Source organism: Octopus bimaculoides, chromosome 20, assembly GCF_001194135.2.
Source record: "Octopus bimaculoides isolate UCB-OBI-ISO-001 chromosome 20, ASM119413v2, whole genome shotgun sequence".
Lineage (NCBI taxonomy): Eukaryota > Metazoa > Mollusca > Cephalopoda > Octopoda > Octopodidae > Octopus > Octopus bimaculoides.
The window spans coordinates 6319214-6334195 of NC_069000.1; the positions used below are offsets into that span (position 1 = coordinate 6319214).

The window sequence follows — 14982 nt, forward strand, 5'->3', positions numbered from 1 at the left end:
ATATATATATATATATATAAAAAAAGAAAAAAATATTTCGCTTAAGTGAATCTTGTTTTGCATACTGTGTGGAATTGTCCTTTTTTTTTTTTTTAACATTTTTTTTTTTTAATGATGAATATTAATTAGAAATTTTTTCACTGCTGCTTACTCTTACTTCAAACCATGTCATCATGCTTGTGTTACGTGTTTTATTAAATGTTGTCTTATTTGTATTTTTTTTTTTTCTCTCTTTAAATGAACCCATTTTTATTGACATTCCAATAATTATATTAAATTTAAATTTAAGGTGGCATACTTAATTCAAAAGTTTTCTTCATTAAATAGTTTTCATTTATTTTCCACTATTTCTAAACAACCCAATTGATTGACTGAAGTCTACAATTTATTTTAGAAATACACTTGTTTGTATATTTTTACTCTGCAGAATATCCAGATGAATATGTAGATGAATATGGTAAGCTCACTGTGCACCTTACAAACACCCCAGATAATATACCCCTCCGACCACCTTGTTCATCTAAAGTTGCTTTAAGCACTCCACATAATTTGGCTGTTATTACCAATATGAAGCACCAGAAATACCTAGAACTGGTGGTGCTCAATATTTATTGGGGAAGATTTTAAGCTAAATGCATAAAAAGTTTTAACATTTTTCAGTTTTATTTAACAGCTAAATTGGAATCACTGAATTTTTAAAAAAAATTTTATGTTCTCATTTTACAGCAATAGAAACATTTATTTCATGTATTTATTGGTTTAATCTTTTCTTTTTTTTAATCTTTCCTCCTTTCTCTGTGTGTTTGTGTATTGCTAAATGTTTCTATACTTACCTTTTTTTTCTAGATATATAATTCTTGATATTGGCTCTCCTACTGGTTCCAAGAAAGGACTTTGTTGTTTTATTTTATATTTTTTTAAGGAAACCCCTCGAGTAATTCTTTCCCCATTACTTGCAATAGACTCTACTTGACTGCTTCAAGTAAAACTGAACTTTCTTGCAATTTGCATGTCTGAATGTGCAAGGTTATAGCAACTGACCTAACATTTTAATCATATTTTGCTCCAGATAAGTGCTAGAGTAAATCAACTTAAGATCAGAGCTGTTTCAGATATTAGTGTCTTGGATTATATAATGTCCAGAGGGCTGTTTTCAGAAACATTTCAATGGATTTTGTTTCTATTACAACATTGGGGATGTGATTTAAGGGAGATTTGGCTGTTGTTTCTAACAGGTTGAACTATCATCCCTTATTTAAACAGTTGTACCTTTTGGTCAGAAAGATGGTACCGAGTGGCCATCAGTAGGAATATGCAGCACTTAGTGAAGCATTTTATTTTTGATATACAATAAATGTAAAAGTGATCTTCTGATTGGTTTGGTTACTTGGTTAATATTGTTAGTGTGTGTCTTCCACAAACATTTGTCCTCTTAACATAAACTTCACGGTAAACTCAGTGTGACTTGACATTGAAGTTGAGGCTCTTTAAAATACATGTACAGACCCCACTTGTTACAGATGCCACATGATGGTAGAGAACTGTAGATTTGATTGTAATGTGAATCATTAAATCATTTCAATATACCTGCACTCTATGAAGCACAGTTCAGTGGCATTACATGAACTCGAACCATTCAGCTTCTTGTCTGATTTCCTTTGTATGCATTTGGTTATTTGCTGCTTCTTTAAATAAATTACACACTCGTGAAATCAGAAGTTTGTAATATACGCTTCTCAACATGGTGAGATAAACCAGCTTCTTTACAATGTCCCACATTATTTTGAACTTTCACCTCCATTATATCACATTGCATGGATCATCCCTTGTTCATTCATAGTATATCATTTTATCAACATATCTTTATTAGATCTGCCTGACTCTCATGAGAAATCATCAACTAAGAATTTTAAAGGCTCTTGCATGAGATCCCAGTTTATATAACAATCACTCTTTGTTTGTCATGTGCATAGTCCAGTATATAACTTTTTCCTAGTCTTCTACATTGTGCCACAAATCAAAATTCCTAAACTCCTTGAACAGTAGATTCTTGATTGTTTTCTTGACAGTTTTTCAACTGCTTCATTAGTTCGAATGCTGTGTTATCCAACACTTCTCTCCCAATACGATGGTGGTGTTTTGGTGAAGCTTCTTAGAAACAAATGCATCAACATCTTGAATGTATCATCTTCTGACAGCATCCAGTGACTCTTTATTCGAGTGTTTCTTGCATATTTTTATGTTGGCATTTCTTCTCCAATGACTTTTCTTTCATATTTCACTTTTGTCTCAATATCTTTGTGTTGTGTGTGTGTATCGTAGTGAGAGGTGTGGTTAATTAAAGCAGTTTGATTGTCTTATCTTTTTTGGTATTAGTTATTCCATGATGACATTAGTGCTGTTCAGTGTTTTCATTCTCTCTTCAATAATCATATAAAATGTGATGGTAAAATTTTTTTTTTTTAATAATGGCCATAACTATACCTGGAAATATTATAGAAAAAAAATAATAATCTTCACTTAGATAACCTAATTAAACCATTATCAGATTTAACTTTTAAGCCAAATTTCATGTTTGTTTGATAGGGTTTTTTTAAATAAAATATTTTATAGCTAATTATTTCTTATTAATTATCCTGCTGTCCATTACTTACAATAACAACCATTCATTATGTAAAGTGTTCATTCATCGACATTCCATTACTTTTCACTGACAACAATTCACTTTTGGTTCTGCAATATTTCAACTCTGCTTTGTACTGTCGACTAGTATATGTGTGTCATCTTCACTCTGATCTCTCCAATCATAAATGAAATAAAGATGCCCCTGGCTCATCAATCATTTCAGATCCATCACCTGCTGACACAGCATCAAACCCGAAAACTAATATTTACAAGGCTACAACCAAAGGTTAGTTTGCAATAACTGTAATGGGAACCGTTCCTTGGTCCCTAACGGCTGCCAAACATTACAGATGGCTAGTCTTGTCAGTCATTCATTCATTCATTCATTCATTCATCTATATTTGCTCATCTTCAGTCTTTTCTTTTATTTTCATTCAAATTTTGAGAGAGAAATGTTTCAAGCTTCTTTCGGTTTGGTCAGTGTTATAAAGATTTCACTTTCAAAACGAGGCAGCATGTTCCTAATTAATTCTGCTTCTTAACTCATTAATCCACTTCATTAGCTTCTTTTTCTCTGAATATATCATATGAAGAATTTTTCTAGCTTTCATCCATCTTTTCACTTCAGAGTTTTCCATGACAAATTTCCAAGTAATACATTTCTATATTTGGTTAATTTCTCCTTCATTTTAAATTGAAGGTTTTAGAATATACTTAAATTAAGATTGTATTCCTCCTATCCAAGGACCTGGATACATTATGTTAATTTCCTTTTTTAAAAACCTAAAACAACTTCGGGAATATTGTCCCAATAACTTACCAGAATAATTGTATAATATGGTGACCTGGCGAGTTTATAGAATGGCATTGATGGGTGGAAAGTGTTTTTGGTTCCTGCCCTTCATTGAGTGTAGGGTAAGAAAAAGCTGGTTTACATTAGGCCCGTATCTACTTTAATCTTTGTACAATATTATTAAGTCCCCCATCCCTTTTTTAAGGGCTTATTTGGAGTAAATCTTTCTGTAAGATTAAAACATAACGAAAATGCATTAGTCAGTCTTTATTGACAGGAAAACTCAATAACATTGTTTCTGGTTATGTTAGTAGTTAATTGCAAACTGTTTCTCTTTTCAGTTGGATAAGAAGTTACAATTTCTTTTGTTAAAGAATTTTCTCTTTCTTTTTTTTATAAAAGTCTGCCAAATAGCTTTCATTTTTATATACATGTATATACAGGGTGCGATGGGTAAATTGTCATTTTATAATCTCAATTTCGTGCATGCGCATTGTTTATGATTTTGTCAACTACACAGTATAGTAGGGTCAGTTGGGCACTCTGTGAGAAAAACAGCACAACAACACAGTTCACACTGCCAGAAATTTGGAAACAATATGCTGTACTGTTTGGGTGTCAGTCTGAGGACCTGTACCGAGAGTGATAAAAATCAAACATCCCATCAACATCATGGTGTTTGGAGTGATTACTAGTGATGGTGACGTTATGCCTCCATTCATCTTCCCACATAGCCTCAGACTCAACACGTAGGTCTACATCAAGTGCCTGGAGGAGGTAGTGTTTCCTTGGGTCAATAGGGTGACTGCTGGAAGACCCTATGTCTGGCAACAAGAGTCTGCACCATGCCATACAAGCAGGAGAACCCAGTCATAGCTGTCAGACAATTTCTTTGACCACATCACCCCTAACCTAACACCCCAAACTGCAATCCCCCCTTGATTATTGTGTGTGGGGTACAGTTGTGTGAGAGACCAACAAAACTCCTTTGAACTGAAGGCAAGGATTATGGCAGCATCTACCAACTTAAACAAGGAGACTGTCCAGAAGAGTTGCAGGAGATTCCGAAGTCGTGTGGATGCCATGGTTGAAGCCAATGGCAATTTTATTGAATGAATTTACTCGTTAGTATTTCAAGATATTTTTATGCAATTTTGGTAAATATATCTGTTAAAATGAGATGTTGGTGTTATTTTCATTTTTGGGTAATTTAGATGACAGTTTGTTCACCGCACCCTGTGTATATGATAAAGATTTAAATAAACTAATAGTTTAACACTCATTCTCTCTCTCTCTCTCTCTCTCTCTCTCTCTTTCTCTCTCTCTCTCTCTCTCTCTCTCTCTCTCTCTTGTTTTGTGTAGACATACATCAGTCAGAATTAATATTAAAAAACTAATTTCGAGATTGACAAGATTAAAGATTTAAATTCCATGGCTTCATTCAATTTTTGTGTGTCTGTCTGCATGCATGTTTGTATGTATACATATGTGTAAGTATGTATGTATTATACACACACACACACATCAACTATAAAAACAATAAAGAATATTGATTCAAACATTGTTGTCAGCTGAATGTTATATTTGTGTATAGGAACAATCAGTCCTAAATTGACTGTATTCACTGCATGCATTACTATTTGTTGCACTGTTATATGTATGCATTGAATTTGAAAGCGTGTGTATATGTCTATAGATAGATATTAAGCTCTTGTTGAAAATATTTGCTCCTTATCACTTCAGTTCTAAATGAAATTTTTACCTCTGCCTTTTAAACTTATCACAAATATAAAACCTAGTTGTTTAGCCCTGAGTAAGTAGGCCTATGATCAGAGGTGTTCCAGTTATGCCCAACTCTTTCTCTTGTATGTTGCATATCTAGGACTACATTGACTAATGTCTCTCTATACTTTCTGAAGATAGTAGAGAGTAAGTTTGAAGGAGGTTTGCTTGCATTTTTAGCAGGTCAAGCAACTATGTAGAGGTGCTCTGTCAAATGTGATTGCTTATTTATTCACATTGTTTTGGTTTAATCATGCATTATCTTATAGCTTTGAGATTTCAATTGTGTGACTGTTGATTTTTAGAATAGATTATATTTTGGGGTATTGTAATGGGAATGTATCTTAGCTTCAATAGTTTTGTGTGCACACATTTGTTCTGCTTTAAGATTAAGCTCTTTTAAATGTATTGAGCTCTTTTTGCATTATTTTTATAGCCAAATGTAGAATCTAGTGTTATATATCAATCAAATTTTGACACATCATGAAAGTGAATTTAACAATTTAGTGTGTTGTTAAATAGTTCTGCAATGCAGATGATGTATATATTTTCTCACAAAATTCTGAGACTGCCAAATATCTACTGCAAGAGAATCTTTATTTTGCTCTATAAAACTGCTCTGTTACTAACACACTCTCAACCTATTGATTGATCTGCTTAAAACAGTTCCATTATTTGTTCATATTTTCTGTTAACCCTTTCCACTCAATACTCATTGATTCCCACCTACTAAATAGGTGCCTTCCAAAGTTTTTAGTTATGAAAAATTGTTTAAACTAGTCTACTTTAAAAAAAAAAATAATAATGAACAAACAAAAAAGTGCTATCATCTGGGCAGTCAGAATTTTGATATCTTAATGGCTTGAAATATTTAGTGTAGGAGTGCAAAGGGATTTTTTTCAATTTTTGGTTTAACAAACCTTTATTGCATGGTGTGTGTGTGTTTTTTTTTTTTTTTTTTTTGCTCTTTCTCTTCTCCCATTTGTTAACTGACTATAAGCTCAAACAATTCATTGCTTTATATTCTGAATTCTCTGCCATTGAAATTCTCTGTATGTGTGGTGTCAATTACTGTCTGTTAATTTTCATTATTGATTTTTGATGAGCCAATCCATTCACCTCATAAGGTTTCATTTCATTATTCGTGGATCAATTACTATATAATCCATCATTATTGCAATACATTTTCATATTTATACATTGAATTAAGAAATTGTTTTTCCAATTTCCAGCTGAAAGGTAGGTAAGTTGTTGAAGGCTAAAAGCTGTCTGATTCCTCTCTAGTTTCTTTGTTTTAATAAAATTACATTTATTTCTCTTCCAAATCAAAATATTTTCTAGCCTTATCAAACTGTCTTAATTTTGGAACTAGTTTTTTGTCTTCATATACCACTTTCCTACTTTAGAGACTTCATGTAGGAATATATTACTTAACACTTATCAAATAAGTGACTATAGTCAGTTTTTTGGTAAGTTAGCCATTAAATTATTTGATTTTCAGTTGTATGTACTTCTATTACAAAGAACACTCTCACCAACTTCCTTGTATTCTTCTACTCCTGATTTTTTTTCCTTACAAACTTTGTTCCAAGTTGAGGCCTCATTTCAACATTTAATATCCTGAACTACTTGTAAGCTAATCATAACTGTAATGACATGTTTTTAATAACATTCCTCATCACCATTTTATGCTCATTTTGGGTTGACTTAGTTATCTCTAAAAGTATGTTGGCACATTTTAGTCTTCTGTTACCTTCTACCTGAAATTCATCCTTAAGGCATCAACTATCACCATTTCTTCCACCCCACCCCCTCTCTCTCTTTCTCTCTCTCTCTCTCTCTTTCCTCATACATATCACATGTTGCTACTGCCTTCTCTCTCTCTAGTACAATACAATCTCATTTCTTTTTTCTCAGCTCCTATATTCCATTGTTCCACCCCACCAGCAGTATGCATTCCATTCGTGTGTATTCTCCTCTTTTGTTTCTACTTTTTCCTCATTGTCAGCATTCATGCAATATTGCATTTTACACACAAGCAATATATAATCTCTTTTTCACAGCATTACCAACTGAGGCTCTTTCTTTTTTCTACCTTGTTTTTTTCCATAGTTACCTATGCTTTTGGAACCCCCACCTTCTCTGTTAAGAAACAGAAGCAGTCGGTTATTTGTAGGGAACCGCCCTTTGTTGGCTTCTTTTAGTTTTCTACCTCATAGATACCCTACCCCTCTATGTGTCTGAATTAACTACACTGTAGTTAGTACAGACACATATCATCTCCGAGTACCACCTGCTCATCTTTATTTATCCAGTTGAGAGAAAATTGGTCTTCTTAATGCCTTGTTAAGCTTATTTCAACTGTAGAAAAATTGCTCTCTTTCTCTCTCTCTCTCTCTCTCTCTGAAGTCCTTAATTGTCACTACAATATTAACTTCTGTGGCTCTGAAAATTCTTTCATAAATTAACTGTTTTGAGAAGCTGTTTGACTCTCTCTTTTTTTTTTTTTTTTTTTTTTTTTCCTTCTCTCTTATTTCACACCACAATATCTCAATCAATGTACAGCTATTACTGATCTTTCTTAAAATAGTTTCCTAATAATCAATGTGAAAATGTGTTTAATTTTAGACATTTGCAGTTTCAACAGTTTTCAATCATTTCTCTGAAACTAATCAATACTACTACTACTACTACTACTACTACTACTACTGCAACAAGATGGAGTTAACATGTTGTCTATTTGACTTGGTCATTGTTTGATCTTATCTAATTGTTCCAGCATTTTTTTGAAATTTGATTTATGTGCTGTTTTGTTTACTAGTGATTTGCTGCAAGTTATATTTTTCCTTTCAGGAAATATTTTAGATCCTGGACAAACATCGAAATCCATAAGTGATTCAAGTGATTCTTTTTTTCTTTCTTTTTTTTTTGTTAATCTTGCCATTAAGTCTTTCTGTACTAATTTTCATTTATAGCTTTTGAATTGACAAAACTTTTCCATAAATTAATATATTTATCTCTTTCAAAACTTAATAATCTTTCTATTTTAATGATTCTTTGCACAGTAAGGAAGGAGGTTACAAGTAACATTTAGAATAAAACTTTAGTTTAAGCATGTCAAAATTGAAATACATATATATTTATATATGTATATATATATATACTGATTGGTCATTACAATTTTCAAATATAATGGATTTTTTCTTTTTAAAGCCTATATAAATTTAATGGTTTTTCTCTCAATATAAATCTCCAATTTGTTCACTGATTTCATTGTCTATTGTACATTAGTTTCTGCTTAAGATGGAGGCATGTTTTAAAACCTGCAATTAACCATCATAAGGATGAATTGAGCTGTTTTTTAATTAATCATTATAAATCTTAGTGATTTAATGTGGCAAGCTGGCAGAATCGTTAGCGTGCTGGACAAAATGCCAAGCATTTCTTTTGGCACTTTAAGTTCAAATTCTGCCAAGGTCAATTTTACCTATGATCCTTCCAAGATTGTTAAAATGAGTACCTGTCAAGTACTGGCGTTGGTGTAATGCGCGCACGCACACATTCTTCAGATTTGCTGGCCTTGTGCCAAAATAAGAAGTTTTTGACAACAGCACAAGTATTTGTCAGCATTTCCTTATGGTTTTATGTTTGTATATATTTTTTTAATGCTAATAATGCATTTCAAATATTACTATATAAATAAGGATAAGATCCATATTTTAAATAGCAATCAAATCAAGTGACAGCATGAAAGTAAAAAAGAAACTATATAGGTTATATAATAATTATAAAAATTTATAAATAAGGGTCTCGAAGAGATACTACCATGCTTGAAATAGCAATCAAAACCTGACTCTAAAACCACATCATGTATTCAAAATACAGCACAAGGTGAAAGGACAAATAGACAAATAAAACCAGAGGGTGTGAAATTATCCAATTTTTACTGGGATTGAATTGTTCGACTAAAGGTGCATAGCTGCAGTCAAATGACTTAAACCAGTAAAAGAATTAATCTACACACACACACAACCAGTATTTTGTGATAATGGTATTGAAAGCAAAAGGGCGGCGAACTGGCAGAATCGTTAGCACGCTAGGCGAAATGCTTAGCGGTATTTCATGTGTCGTTGCATTCTGAGTTCAAACTCCACCAAGGTCGACTTTGCCTTTCATCCTTTCGGGGTCGATTAAATAAGTGCCAGTTACGCACTGGGGTCGATATAATCGACTTGACTTTGTTTGTCCCCTCTATGTTTAGCCCCCTGTGGGCAATAAAGAAAAAAATGGTATTGAAAGCAAATTGATTTGGTAAAGTCCTGCCTCCATATTTTGTCCCCGTAGGCTAATTATTCAGTGCTTGTAATGTTGATGATTGGCTCTTGGTCAAACCCGATCTAGCACGACTATGAAGATAGGTGTTGTAGTGTAGACACCACGGTACATTATGTTGTTCAGTGTGTCCTGTCCTTTTGTGACAGTACCAATGATCACTTGAACTTTGATCGTTTACGAAGTAGTGAATCACCTTCACTTCATTGTGTCTAAAGAACAAAATTAATTTGTGAAGTGTTGGATGCATAACAATGTCAACAGAAGAAAATTGTCAAACCTTTTTGCTCAGAATACTGTGTACACACACACAGACATGAACCCACCCATATTGTGTGGTTAATATGGTAACTTTGCAGCTACGTGGTTCTGGGTTTAATCCCACTGAGTGGCACCTTAGATAAATGCCTTGGGCCAACCCATCCCTTGTGAGTAAATTTTGTAGATAGAAACTGTGTGGAAACTTATATATGTATATTGCGTTTGTACCTGCACTGCTTGACGGCCTGTGTTGATTTGCATCTCTGTAATTTAGCATTCAGTGAGAGAGAGTGTTGAAGTACCAGCCAAAAAATACGTACTGGGGAGGTCGATTTGTTAGATTAAATCTTTCAAAGCAGTGCTCCAGCATGGGCTGAAGAAAGTTCAGAGAGTTGTTACAGATGTTGGTAACAAAAGGTGTGAAACAAATTGTACGATGCTTGTGTATGAGCAGGTTTGCTACGAGGTAGTGAAATGTGAGGCCAGACTGCAGGAGACTTGTGGAGATTAGAAATAAAGCTAGCCTTCTCCACTGGACATGCAATGGCCATGCGCATGGCTGAAAATTATAAATACTAGGTTGAGGAAAAAGTTTGTGTGCTGTGTTGATGTTTTTTTTTTTTTTTTTTTTTTTTTTTTTTTTTTTTGCAAGACTTTATTCAAAAACAACTACTATTCTTTAAAATAAAGACCATCATTTTCCATGACCTTCTGCTAATGATCTGCAAGCTTTCAGATTTCGTTAAAATACCAATCCCTTGGCTTTGAATTGAAAAATTCTTGACAGGCTTCTTCAACTTCATTGAATGACTCAAATCGGTGACCTTTCATAAAGTGCTGCTTTGATCGGAAGAGACCATAGTCAGATGGAGCAATGTCTGGACTATAGGCTGGATGCGGCAGAACTTCCACACCGTCCAATTCTTCAATCTTGTTACTGGTTTTTCTGATGGTCTGCAGTTTGCATTGTCTTGTTGAAACAAAGCGCGTCTTCGAATATAGTGAGTCACCATTGAACACGGTGATATGAGCTGAATGAACACACACACACACACCACAAAAATATATTAAAAAAGCATTATTTTAACACAGCACACAAACTTCTTCCTCAGCCTAACATGTTGAGAGAAAGATTAGGCATAAAAAGGATTGGAGATCGTGTGCTGGTATACATATGGCCAAGGAAAGCCATATTCATCTACAGCCCTTTCTAATCATCCCTCATTCCTCCATATATTCTTCCAGCCTCAGCCTCCCTACCATTCCGTTCTTGTCTGCCCCCACTAACCTTCATCTCCCAGTTCTAGCTCTACCCTAATTACTCCCAATCACCTCTTCAACAGTGAGAAATTTGTTCCTGTCCAGTCTTTCGTACTTCTGAACACTTCAAGAAGTGGGAGGCTTAGAGGTCCCTCATTCACCTTGTATTGACAATGGCCCTTTGAGTGCTCAACACCATTTGTTGGATAAATATATTTGTAAATATATTTATTTTTGGATTATCAATTCTACTATTGGTCTCATTAGTGTAATATCCACATGCACATGCTCATTCACAGACATTTCTCCATAAATACCAATAAATGTTTTCAAGATATCCTCTCGATCAGTATAGACAGAAGCTTTTTTGCTTTTAGCCATTTAAATCTGCCATTGCACCTTTCCTATACTTCAGCTTTAATACGGTGATGAACTTTTTCAAAGTTGTTTTCTATTTGACATTTGTTTTTTAAATCTACAAAAACCTTAAGTTTGGTCTACTTGGGTTTTACTTTTTTTACGCATGCATCTATTTTTTTTTTCAACTTTCCATTGAAATCGTAATATTTTGTTTTTAATATTTTATAATACCCAATTTTACATTAGTAACCCTTAGCTGGTATTTTTTTTTTTTTTTTTTTCTCCACTCCGCCACTATTATCTCTCTCTGCCTTCTCTAACATTTTGGCATCTCGCATCTTCAAGATAGATGAATCAATTTCAGTGACATGTTAAAACCCTTTATTTTTTGTACAGGTCCATCTTTTTCCACTATGAGCCCTTCTACTAAGAGCCCTACTAGTATCAGTGACGTAAGCTCTAGCTCAACACGTGACACTACTGTCACTGTGACCAATGTTGTAACTTCAGTGACCACTGGTGAAAAGCTGTTACATTGTTTTTTTGCATGCTTGAAACCACATCTACTTATAATTTATCTGTCTTTTTTAATATTTTCAAACCTTTTATCTACTTACTGTTGTAAATATATCTCTCTCTTAGACAGTGACACTTCGTTTCATCCTGCTTCTCTTTGTCCACTTGAAAAGAAGCTTTTTCTCTCATTTTTGTCTTTCCAAATTAATCCCTGGATTCGTCCATTTTCTCCTCAACACTAACTACAGTTTTATTAATCATTCATTTCTAGTTCACACACTCGTTTCTCTTTGTTTCTTATTTGGTCCGACCAATGAATTCTGACTTCTCTCTGATATGTTCATGCAGTCTTTGCATCACCCATCTTCTACACATACACACGTGTCTGTGTGTATATGATTTGTTGTGACTCCAGCCCCCTACATTTTCTCACTAATGATAGGAGTAAGACTTCATTTTTAATGATTTCAGCTATTGAAATTGTCTTAAATATTTCTTAACTCTCTTTCTGACCTTTTTTTTTTTTGTTTTTGTTTTTATTTAAATGGCGAATATAATGTATTGATAATGAAATTTCCCAATTGTGGCTTCACTGCTGATTTGATCATGTCATTGTTAATATTATTATTACCATTATTATTATTATTAATCATTGCTTACTCTTGACTTGTGATGTTTCTCCCTCAGTCAATCTCTTCACAAATTAAACGTTTACCGAATGAACTTTCATATTAATGTTCTACTTCATCTGTACTACTACTACTACTACTATGATGATGATAATCATAATTATGCATGCCTGGCTCATTTCTTTTTCTTTGTCTGTCTGTCTTGTTTGTCTTTTTTTTATTTTTGTATGTTTTTCCTTTTTGTTTTTAATATTCAGTTTCACTAACTGTGTACATATTTACTACTACCTGTATTTTTTAAATGTCTCCGTTTCACTTAACATTCTTTACATTAGTAATAAATGGTGAGGATTGTTATTCAATGCTGTTATACAATTTGCTTGGGTTGTTAGAATTGTGTGTGTGTGTGTGTGTGTGTGTGTATACCATATTTGCCAGTGTGTAAAGATGCAGTTTTTTATTTTTAAATGTATAAAAAAAAACTTGCTCTGCATCTAATGCAGTCGTACTATGTATGGAAGGCCAAGAGTTGTGTGTTGTAGGCTCGGGAACTTAATGAGCATAAGTCTGCTGGGCACAATAATTGTTACCCATAAAATATTGAAAACCGGCCAAAATATCACAAACTGTTAACACAAATTTGTGGGAAATTGCTTACAGCAATCAGCAGTTATAAATGAAGAAGTCTCATCCTTTCCGATCTCGTTCCTCAGCATACGTAACTCGCACCTGATATGTGATTTACATTTTACTTAATGGCTGTTGTTTTTAAGAACTTTTCTTTAAATTGGTCTGAATGAAAGGTGAACGGAATGTTAAACTTTCATCTGCCTGTCAGCTGTGTGCAGTGAGTTGATGACAATATAAAAATTGAAATATTTGCAGGAACGTGGTTTACTCATGTTAGATATATGGCTTCATATTTTATTCCATTGTACTGTCGCAGAATCATATTTATATGCACACACAATCAATACACCTTTTCCCCTACAAAACCACTTTAAGATATCTTTCAGTAACGTATGATGAAACATACTAAATCTCCCCCACACACAAATTACCTTTTTTAAAATAGGAGTGTGTTTTATATGCAGGCAAATATGGTATATCTTGTGTATGAATCAAGTGGTTGCTCTTGTCACAAATTACATTTCATGGGCAATGTCTTAACCATTTATTGAATATTTAACATTTCCTTTCTGAAAGTTGCATGTGTGTAACATATATGTGTAATGTGTGTGTAAAAACTTTTCTCTTTCCTTGCAAATGTTTCGAATCTTATTCTACTAAAACTCCTGTTTTCCAACAATGGATTGGAACAATCCTCAGAGCACTGCAGTATTTCTTTCTGCTCTCCACATTTTTTTTCTAACTTGCAATCAATGATGGGCCTGGGATGATTTAATTTTCACTTAAATCTTACATTGTGTGGGCAGACGGTGGTGGTGGTGGTGGTGGTGGTGGTGGTGGTGCTTATTTCTCTTCTCTTACTCCTTCCTCTCTCTGTTTCCTCTTTCTGCTACTCACCTTCTGGTGGGAATTTTAGGTATCTGTAAGGTCAAAGAGCTATTATTTCTGAGAAAATGGAGCAATTTACATTTGACACAAGCATTTATTGTAAATGACATCTGGTTAAGTCAGTCACTCGTCATCATCATCATCATCAGTAACTTTTCTGTATTTTAAGGACATAATGTTAATGATGGTGCAGCCAATAGCAACCTCTCCCACTTGCCCTCTCATTCTCTTGCACCCCTCTCTCTCTCTCGAATCTCTAGGAATCATTCAGGTTTGATGAGAGAGAGAGAGAGAGAAAGAGAAATGTGATTTAGATTGTGTGTTTGATAGTTTAGGTATATTTCATCATTATGTTGAAAAAGACAGTTTGCTCTGACCCAGAAACTAGACACAGTATCAGTCTACAATCTGATAATCAAACAGTCGTTGTTCCACCCACCTTTTCCTCCCTTCTGTTTTTGAATCATACATCATGGCAGCAGTATGCTGATAATGGTATTATGTCTTCCGTCTTTTGGGAAATTGTGAAAACGATGACCTTTTTGAAAGATTTAAACTAAAATTTATAAACAGTTTTCACGTTGCTTAAGTGACTGTCACTGCTGTGTGTGTGTGTATGTGTGTATATATGTATATATATATATATGTATGTATGTATGTATATAGTGATGCTCGGTCAAATTTGTTTGTGCAAGTATAATTGGATTGGACGTGTATTTATTGAAAGCAAATTTGAGGATCTTTTCATTTCCCTGAGGAGACAACAGTTTGTGTAAAAATCAAATTGATTTTAAGTTTTAAGTTTTTGATGCTTTTGAGTCCTGCCAGTCAGTTGTGAGTAAACAGATCTATGACCAAAACATGAACCATGTTTGATGCATATTGATATTAAAGATACTATATTGC

The 14982-nt window shown here is 33.7% G+C and overlaps 1 protein-coding gene across 12 annotated transcripts in view; it reads left to right on the plus strand.

The window, feature by feature from the left end:
• LOC106878297 (neural cell adhesion molecule 2) overlaps positions 1–14982 on the plus strand; it is a 119735-nt gene that overhangs the window by 56711 nt on the left and 48042 nt on the right. For 4 of the 12 annotated variants that reach the window (XM_052975232.1, XM_052975234.1, XM_052975238.1 and 1 more), the window contains one exon: positions 11810–11932. The exons of 5 other annotated variants lie outside the window; for them this stretch is intronic. In XM_052975232.1, coding sequence (XP_052831192.1) covers positions 11810–11932 — 123 coding nt within the window. Of the gene's footprint in view, positions 1–427; positions 458–2848; positions 2912–8053; positions 8102–11809; positions 11933–14982 lie in introns of all 12 variants that reach the window. 3 more of the 12 variants (XM_052975233.1, XM_052975235.1, XM_052975240.1) reach the window with 3 other exon arrangements.